Raw genomic sequence first — 10,558 nt, forward strand, 5'->3', positions numbered from 1 at the left:
TTTGCATAACGAGGACTCTGAACCTTGATAAGTATTTTCATTCTCCATATGCCAAAAGAGAACTGGTTTTTTCAATATATCATTGTGAACAGTTGCAAGAGGTACAACCTGTTGTTGTGGAGTGATCCTTGGAAGCAAGAATGTTGAAACTTTGTCTTGCATACTTTAGAGATATTGTTAGGAGGATCCAGTGCTTGGAGAAGGGTATCTTAGTTGGAAAAGGAGAGAGAGAGTCAAAGAAAGAGAGGAAGACTCAGAACAAGACAGATTGACACGATGACTGCAGCAATGGGCTCAAGTGTGTCAGAAATGGCTAAGACGGCACAGGATTGGGCATGGCTCAGACCCATTGTTTGTATGAGTCACAGTTGACTCAATGACACATAACAGCAACAACAAATATAGTGTTGACCATAAAAAAAATACATGTGCCTTGTTTTAATTTCTTCCTTTAATATAGATTCTGACTCCTGGGACCTCAGGTAGAAGAGTGCTGACCATAGAACTGCTCCATAAGGATTTCAAAATCACCCTTTTAGAAGCAGATACCTGGAGTTGTACACCAAGGAGACTCTGTGTTGGTTCAGAATGCCACATTTTTAATCAGTAGTCGAGTGTGGTAGGACAAGCATTCATGGCAGTGATCAGGCAGTGGTACATGGCAATGGAAGTTGGGCATGGGAAGAACTAGGTCCACCCTTTACAGTAAAAACTCTAAACAACTCATGGGTGCCGAGTCAGACGTGACTCGTAGCTCATCCTCCAGCAGGTTTTCAGAGGCTGTAACTTCCATGGTGGGGGCTGGGGAGGGAACTGACAATCTTTCTCCCATAGAGCAGCTGGTAGATTTAAACTGTCTGCTTTTGGGTTGACAGCACTCTCTTTACCCACAAGGCCACCATAGCTCTCTGGTAAATGATCATGTTCCAAATGCTCAAACAGAAGCATTGTTGTTACACATGGTCTTTTGTGCATAACTTACTCTCAGTCGTATTCAAGTTGACGACACTTAACCACTGCTAGGTGAAATCAGTGTTGTTATATCTGGACGAACACTCTTCCACTTTGTACATCACTCTTTGTCAATGTGCAGTAAGAAGTAACCTGGGTTGCTGTGATGCTGAACCTTGTACCATTGGGGTATCAAATACCAGAATGGTTTCCCAATGTGGACAGTGTTTGGTGGTGCTCCCAGTTGTAAAACAGGTTTGGAAGCAGGAGTGGCATCTACTTCCTAAACCACATTCCTCTGGAAACTCTAGAATTTGGAGAAATTATGATAGTTATGGAAAGGCATTAGGTCTTTTGTTCATAGAGTCGCTATGAGTCGTGCTCGACTTGATGGCAATCAACAACAACAACAACAGTCAAGTATGTACTATTTGTGCCACTGAGGAACTTCTGCAGCAAAATGAATAGTGTTTAAACATGAAAAAGAAACACCTAACACTGTAGCCATGTGCAAGTCAACATTTACTTTTCAGTACTTCCAAAAAGTTTCCCCCCCCCAAAAAATTTTAAAAATGAGTTACTGTCCATTTCATTTCATAATGACCTTCTAGGATAGAGAAGAACTTCCTCCACCATAGGGGTTTCCAAGGGTGTAATCTTCACAGAGGTATCCCTACTGGGATAGTGGTTAAAGTGACTTAATAGCATTGAGAACTCTATAGGGAGTTCTAGTCTGCCCTTTGGGGTCACTCTAAGTTGGATAATATGTCATCAACTCAACATTAGGGGCTTCACATTTTAGGTTTTATGTTTTACAGAAACAGATTGTCATATCATTCTTTCATGGAGCAGAACTTCCAAGTCTCAAGGCCTTTAAGCCCATATATAGCTATAATCACAGTATCTTTGTCGGGTTTTTTGTTAAAAGTTCCGAGAGTGTAAGAGGTGCCACAGTCATAAAGTATATTTTGTATGGTCCTTAGTCTTATTCAGCTGCTATACTTTCATTTAAAATGCATTTCCTGGCTGGCTGCAACCTCTTAACACTGATCAAAAAACTCCAACTCATTGCCAGTGAGCTGAAACTGACTCAGAGGTGGCCCACCATTGGATTTTTATGGCTGTAAATTCTACTGGATGAGATTATCCATCTTTCTCCCAAGGCACTTGGGATACACTAGCATATCAGCAAAGGAGAAACTTCTAGGTCATAGAAAATTGTTGAATGGGAAAGGGTATATGAAAAATTCTGACATTGGAATCACATTTCAAGAAATATTAGGACCAAGACAAATGAAAGAAGGAAGGAAAATAAGGTGAAAGTAGGAATCCATATATGTTCCATAGGTCATGATTCTTTTGAACGATGACAATTCATTTCACTATTTTCACATTATTTCTCTTGCTCTTCAATGACCTGCAGCATACTCTACAATGGAATAACACGTAGTCACTGTAAGCTAGAGGAAAGTCATATACTCTACAAAAGTTTTATATTTCATTGTTTTCATGACCATGATTCCCTTTCTCTTTTGATAACACATTTTTATTTCTAAGGTTTATTTGAATTGAAAGTTTTCTATTATTTCTACAGGCTTTTGAAGATATATATATTGAAAAAAAGAAGACCATTAAGATTATTCTGGAATATGCTGACAAGATATTCACTTACGTCTTCATTCTGGAAATGCTTCTAAAATGGGTTGCATATGGTTACAAAACTTATTTCACCAATGCCTGGTGTTGGCTGGATTTCTTAATTGTTGATGTAAGTGTTTTGGGGGGTAAAATTTTAAAGATGATTTATTCTAAATAATAACTCTTATGGGAAGAGTTTCACCAATGTTATATTCTCACATTTTATTTTTTATTAGCTTTATGAATTTTCAAACTACAGATTTTAGTTTCCAGAAATAAAAAAGTCCAACCTGTGTATATGTGTGTGTCCGTATATCCATGCAAATACATAGACACAAACACACACACACACACACATATATACACACACACATACATATATTTATATACATGCACACATTTACATATATCTATCTATACATACATACACACACATGGAGAGTACAGCAGGAATTCTGCTCTTTTGTCATTTAAGTAGCTGTAATTTATTTATGCATATATTTCTGCATTCAGAGATGTTCTTTTCCAGTGTGTTATTTGAATATCACTTGCGTTGGGCATGAAAACAGGAGAATGAGAATGGAAAGAAGAGACACAGATTAAGTAGTTAAATATTGGTTTCTGACAGTATAAAATGAGACACTAAATATAATCATCAAGGGAAGGGCAAATATGGTAACAAAGCAGTCCAGGGAAGTTTCTGCTTCTCATTTTTGGTCAATTCCGACCCCATCTACCAGTTTAGATATTTTTCTCATCCCAGTTCACACAGGACTGGATCAAGAGATAATGACTCTTTCTATTTTTAGATCTGATAATTTATTGAAATGATTCACAAAAGGCAGGGAAAGTCTAGCAAAGAAAAGGATATGAACACAGAAACAGAGTTCAGAGAGGGGTCTTTGTGCAGAGCTTCCATGTCCTCAGGGGACGTGTTTACTCTTCCAAAAGCAGAAGTTCGCTCTGTCCACCCTGGGAGCTCTAGTGAGCCCCTGTGTTCACATTAACGTTTATGTTCTTTATTCTTTTACTTATTCACCCAGATTTTTTAGGATACTACTCTCTGTCGTTGGTGAAGAAGCATCCTATACTACCACGGCAACAGTTTCCAGAGTCTTATTTTGCTTCAACTTGTTAATTTTTATAGTGACAAATTCTTTAACAGCTAACCAAGAATTTGTAGCATGAAGTTATTAAAAAAGATAAAAATTAGTACAGCACCACTCTCAGAATTAAAAGTTAGTAAACATGAACAAAAAATTGCAAAATCTGATTGCAAAATTAAATCAAAATCAATCTTATTTACTCCAAAGTTCAGTTCCTTTTGTACAAAGCTCAGTAAACTTTTTAATATCTCAGTAGGTATATGAAAAGCAGTAACATTTTGTTCTTAATTAGGTAATGTAGAAAGTACTTTCCAAAGTTACAGTTGTATTCATTGTACCTCATATGGCCTCTTGGATTTTCTCTATGACATTAGCTATTTTATTTTATTTATAATTTGATTGAGATGTTGTAAGTCAAGTAACCTAGTAATTGCCTAAAAGAAAAAAGGGCCAGATAATTGCTTTAGTAATACAATAGTTTTAAATAAAATTTAACTGAAAATAAGAATTACTAGAAAGAAGGTGGGTGTCTCTTTGATATTAACATTTTCACCTGGTTTAATCTTTTAAAAGGAATTAATATTTCAGAAACTCAAAATCTTATATTTTCAAGCATGCTTGAGTTGATCATTCATTTAAGAAATGAAGTTTGCAAATAAACTTGGTTTTAAATTAAGAGAGCAGTGTGGCAATTTAATAATGGAAATTTATTTTGCCTTGCACTTTTAGATGGAAACTAGTGATTTTCAGTGAACGCAACACTGTAGAAGTATATGTCAGAATTCAGGAAAGTATATAACTAGAAATATTCAAAATCAATAAAAGAATGCTCACCATCATAAGGTCAAGTATGCATTTGAATAAACGTTTTACAGGGACTTAGATTTCAGTTAGTGTGTGCCGCACTTCCTGGCTGAACTTCAGCATATGTTTTTATGTCCTTTGCTTTATTTCAGTTGATATTTTGATAGTCATTCTAGTTAATTATATTTTGTTTTAGCAAGCAAATATATATAACTTTTTGGTTTAAAAAATATGAAAAGTCTATATGTGATTTCTATTAAGATAAAAGAAATAATCTGCTTCCTTTCTATTACATGTTTGGGGTAACCTTCTATGAAATATGTTAAATTACAAAAGCATCTGTCTTTTTGTAAGGCAGTGACTACATAACTTGATATATAAAATTCTGTTGTTTTTGTTCATTTGCTCTCAGTGAAAATTAAAAATGGGTTGCCTTTTTTAGGCTGGGTAATTTCTTTGGAAAAGTTAATGATATTTCCTTTCTTACAGGTTTCTTTGGTTACTTTAGTTGCGAGTACTCTTGGCTACTCAGATCTTGGCCCTATCAAATCCCTGCGGACACTTAGAGCCTTAAGACCTCTAAGAGCCTTGTCCAGGTTTGAAGGAATGAGGGTAAGAGAAAACACTGAAACTTCCAAACATACTATAATCTTTAATGAAATGTTAAAGATGAAAAAAATGAGGATGTAGAAATTATGGACTGTTTATATTTCAATACACATGCATCTATCTATGTGTTAAGTATGGGCTGTACGTGGAAGTGTGATATATGCATGTAGGGAAGCTCTCATGGAGTGATCTGTAGTGAATTGTACTCCTAATCCAATGGCTTTGAATTGCTAGTCATTTGAATCCACCAGTGGGTCCACAGGAAAAAGATTAATAATCTCCTCCGGTTATGATTTACAGTTTTAAAAACATCTGATAGAGGGCCAGAATTGAGTCAAAACTGACTCAGCAGCATTCAGTCTTTAATGGCTTGCTGGCAAAAAGCTGTACTGCAATCTCGAAGGCACAAGGTTCGAAGCCATCTGCTGCTCCGAGGGAGAAGGATGGACGATCTCCTCCCGTGTAATCAACTGCATTTGAAACCCCACCGGAGGGTCAGCTATGGGTCTCTTCACAACAATATAAGCATAGGCACTCATAAACACATTATTTCAGTGCATATTGTTTAACAAAGAAATAAATAAGTTATAGTACTGTTTCCTTTATCTAGCATTGTAAACCAGTAGGATTATTTTTTTAAAATGAATTTTCCCCCCTTTTAAATAGAAATCTTCCCCATCTAGGAAAGTTCAAATGTTGAGAACCCTATAGATTGTGACACCATCTTTTGGATACAAGTTACGAAGGAACTGCCTGTGTCAAATGATATTTGCTAAAGGCACTAGGCTGAGTAGAGAGCGTAGAAAAAAACAAACAAACCAAAAACCAAAGAAGTGAAGTTGCATCAGCCATCACCTTTCACTTTATCCTTAAAATGATGTCATCAAGTCAGCAGAATTATTGAAAATTAGAGTTAAGAATATTGAGTGTCAGAGTTGATTTCATAGTGTTTGAGAACAAGATTGAGACAGAAGAAATAAATAAGGTGAAATAAATATATAATGCTAACCCCAATTATTAATAAAGGGTTGTGTAAAGCCAGCAAAATAAACCTTTATAAAATAATTCTTTTTTATGCAATCTATCTCCTCCATTGACATTTCTCTCACTACTTTCCTATGATTTCCTATTGTCCAAATTTCTGCCAGGTCTCTTCATGTTGCTGTTGTTCCCTCTCTGGTATTCATCTCCCTCAACTTTATCCACCTAGCAGATGATGCTTACTCATGCCTTAAGTATTAATTTTAAAATAATCTCTTTTATTTACCAGCAGGCATAACTGAACATTCTTCCCCTAGTATGTTGTATGTGATATATTTATTTGGAAGCAGGAGTGGCATCCACTTCCTAAACAGCATGATGCTGAAAAACTCTATGACCTTTGAGAAATGACGATAAGTATAGAAAGGCTTCAGGCATTTTGTTCATAGGCTCAATATAAGTTGTTTGCCTTCAAGTGAGAGCCAACTCATTACTCACTCTCCAGCATGTTTACAGGAGGCTCTAAATCACTTGAGATGAGATTCCCCAACTTTCCTCCTCAGAAATACTGGTAGACTCAAAACACCAGAGAGACAATTCCAACACCATCAGAGCTCCCTATTGGTTCCTCTATATAGGGGAATTTTTTAATGCTGATAATTCTAAGATCATGACCTTCTGCTTCATTGTGTGCACATCAAATAAGAACCTGTTCATAACTGACTCTTCAGCACGTTTTTACAGGTTGTAAATTGCATAGGAGGAGACTGCACATCTTTTTCACACAGAACAGCTGATGGACTCAAAGCACCGGCCTTTAGATTGGCAATGTGACTCTTTACCCTCTACGTGACCAGAGCTTCTAGCATAATGGCTTCTTTATTTTTTTTTTTAGACTTTTTAGATTGCAGATTTTATGACTACATCTTACTTCTGTCAGGTTTTTGTTTTCTTTTTCATTTATGTAGTCTATTTATCTATTTTGTCCAGCACAGTCTTGTTTTAGCTGATCATTGCACGGTGGGTTAGCCATATATTCTCATGTGATTGCATAGTTTGATGGCAGGGCTTATTTTCACTTTGTCTTACTTGAGATGTTGTTGTTGTTGACAATTGTTGTTTGTTGTTGTGTACCATCAAGTTGGAACCGACCCAAAGCTAACCCTCCAGTGAGTTTTCGCAGTCTATAATCACATAAGAGGCAATTGCCCATCTTTCTCCCATGGGGCAGCCAGCAGATTCGAACCATGTGCATTTGGGATTGCAGTGCAGATTCTATTTATTTGGTGCCTTACAGAAACCTTTTAATAGTTTGTGTGTTTCTGTTGTGTTTGCCTATTTGAAATATTTTCTAATCCTAATTTTCCTCTTCTACCTTTTGAACCCTAGGTGGTTGTGAATGCGCTCATCGGGGCAATTCCTTCCATCATGAATGTGCTGCTTGTGTGTCTTATATTCTGGCTAATCTTTAGCATCATGGGAGTAAATCTCTTTGCTGGAAAGTTCTACGAATGTGTCAACACCACAGATGGATCAAGGTTTCCTGCAAGTCAAGTTAAAAATCGTTCTGATTGTTTGGACCTTATGAATGGTAGCCAAAATGTGCGATGGAAGAACTTGAAAGTGAACTTCGATAATGTTGGACTCGGTTACCTTTCTCTGCTTCAAGTTGTAAGTGACTCCTTTGTCAAAGGCTTGGTAATTTAATGGACACTGGATGAACATTTTTGTTCTATAAATTAATTAGCAAGAGATTAAAGTACTTCAAGACTTTAAACACAGAGTAATATTTCTTATGCAAGAGAAATATATGGATTTAGAAATATAATATGGGTTTAGTAGCATAGATTCTGAAGTGTGACGTGCATTATGGAATGAAGGGGGAGGAAAAGGGAAATGAATCTATATAAATGAGTGGATTAAAAACCAATTTCTTTGTAAACTATCATTCAAAACACAATAAAAAGAAAAATTATGAATTATGTTATATGCTATATATTATTATATATGTGGACATATATAATATGTGGACTCTCTAAAGAGAGTCTCTATCTTAAATTTTAACATTCCTTCAAATCTTGCAGTAAAAATCACTAAATTCAAGTTAAGGAAACTGTGTGTATGTGTTTCATATATACACATGGCTCTGGTGGCCTAATGGCAAGAAGCTGTGCTGCAATCCCAAAGGCACATGGTTCTGGGACAAGAGCTGCTCTGCGGGAGAAAGATGGTCAATCTCTTTTTATGCAGTTAACTACCTCTGAAAACCACCACAGTGTCAGCTATGGTTCAGTTCCAACTCTGTGATACACAACAACAAACAACAACAAATATTCCTAGTTTCAAATTAAAAAAGAACATCTATTTCCATGTTCTGCTGGTAAATTTTCAACTGTGAGGTTTATTCCAACTCATAGTGACCCCATGTATGGCAGATTTCAAAGCTGTGGTCTTTTGGAAGCAGAATTCCAGATCTGTCTTCCAAGAAGCTTCTGATGGGTTCAAACTGCCAGTTTGGGGATAGTAGCCCAGTGATTACTTACTTACCGATTTATGTCACTCAGAGGTTCCTATTTACTTAAGCAAAAGTCCATTTTTTAATATCTGGTTTATTTCTAAGGGAGCTCCAACCAGTAAGTAAGTAAGGAGAAGCATTGTCCACTCAAAAGTATGTGGTTTGAATCCATCGGCTGCTAATGGGCAGTCTTCTCCTGTGTCATCTGCAGCCTCTGAAAACCCTCTGGAGGGTCAGCTAACAGTCAGTTGCCACCTGACGTTACACAACAGCAGTAAGCATATATTTAGATGTGTATATGTTTACATCTGCCCAAACCCACTACAGTGAAGGTGATTGAATTCACTAGGACCTTACAGGATGGAGCAGGGCTGCTGGTAGGGTTCCCAACCCGATAGATCTTTGCAGAGGTAGAACATCTCATCATTTTTCCACTGAGCTGCTTATGGGTTCAAACTGTCAGCCTTTTGATTGGCAGTCAAGCATTTATGTAAGACATACTTAAAAGTGTTAAAAAGTGGACTTTAGTGAGTTTTTAAGATACTGTCTTCTTTATATTTAATTCACTTCTTAAAGTGTGATGAAGATGAGTTATCACTATTAACAATAAACATATTTTCCAATAAATTATATTTTTAAATCCACAAAATGAAAAAAGCATAGATTCTGTTGCAAGTGAGCGTTATTAATCTATAACTGATCTCTTTGGCGTCACTTGGATCACCACCACTACACCATCTGAACTTTGTTTTAAAATTCTTAGTTTTTTTTACTGCCAATTTTATGCTAAATGAGAAAGGGAGGGACTTCCCACTAGCATAGAGTACCCTTAAGAAATGGAGAAAAACTATGTTCTTTATTAACCATAAACATTCCCTCCATCTATAGAAATAAAATAAGTTTAAGTGCAAAATTCACAAACAATTATAACAATTTGAAAATTATTAGTTATTAGCACTCAGGTTTAGAATGTGACTAGTAAATGCCTTCTTAACCAAAGCATTTTCATTATAACCTGATATTTTCTACTACAGTAAAGCTTATTAATTTAATGTTAATTAGTAAATACTGTAAAGCAAAATGTGTTAGACAAAGTTAGTGGCTATTTATCGTATGAGCTCACGTTCAGATTTTATAAATATTATGTTTACAGGCAACATTTAAAGGATGGATGGATATCATGTATGCGGCTGTTGATTCTGTTAATGTAAGTCTTGATCAGTGTAATCCTAAAACCTATCATTGTAAAGCTCCTGGGTTTAGTTCAGCAGTTTTCAATCTGTGAATCCTTTGACAATTTGATGTGTATATGAAAAACAAAGAACTTTCACCTGATGGTATCGTAGTGGTTAAGAGTGAAGCTTTTGAAAGCAGACAGATCCTGACTTGAATTCTGGCTCTGCTACAACTTTGTAACTGACCTTTGGCAATTGATTAGTTTGTTGAGCTTCCATGTCTATCCTATAAAGTTATCGTGAGGCTTCAGAAAAAAACAACAACACTAAAGTAGAGAATAAATGCTCAGTAAATACTAGTTCATTTAAGAAAAGTAACTGTTTTTTCACAGTATATTGGCATTTTTAAAAATTATGTTTTGGAATTTCTTCAAAAAGTTTATGTAAAATAATTTCCGTGCAAAACATTTGAAGATTACAGACCAGTCAATGCTATCTAGTGAAGTACTTTCTATAACCAAATGAAAGAACAATTTTATTTAAACAAACATGGCAATATGATACAATATCTTTTAGAGTCTCATCGGGGAATTTCATATGTTGTTGTTGTTGTTGTTGTTGTTATGTGCTGTCGAGTCATTTCCGACTCATAGTGACCCCATGCACAACAGCCCTAAACCCTGCTCTATCCTGCGCCAACCACACAACCTCTGACACACCCATCCCAATTACCCCAGTCACCGAATCAATCCATCTCATAGAGGGTCTTCCCCTCCTGC

General features: G+C 36.1%; 1 protein-coding gene across 4 annotated transcripts in view; it reads left to right on the top strand.

The window, feature by feature from the left end:
* Positions 1-10,558, top strand: part of SCN9A (sodium channel, voltage-gated, type IX, alpha subunit) — a 128,434-nt gene that overhangs the window by 97,459 nt on the left and 20,417 nt on the right. For all 4 annotated transcript variants that reach the window (XM_006879327.1, XM_006879329.1, XM_006879328.1 and 1 more), the window contains 4 exons: positions 2,546-2,719; positions 4,989-5,111; positions 7,479-7,760; positions 9,758-9,811. In XM_006879327.1, the coding sequence (XP_006879389.1) occupies positions 2,546-2,719; positions 4,989-5,111; positions 7,479-7,760; positions 9,758-9,811 (633 nt within the window). The remainder of the gene's footprint in view (positions 1-2,545; positions 2,720-4,988; positions 5,112-7,478; positions 7,761-9,757; positions 9,812-10,558) is intronic.

Source organism: Elephantulus edwardii, unplaced genomic scaffold (genome assembly GCF_000299155.1).
Source record: "Elephantulus edwardii isolate Elephantulus edwardi_28Jun2011 unplaced genomic scaffold, EleEdw1.0 scaffold00003, whole genome shotgun sequence".
NCBI classification, from domain to species: domain Eukaryota; kingdom Metazoa; phylum Chordata; class Mammalia; order Macroscelidea; family Macroscelididae; genus Elephantulus; species Elephantulus edwardii.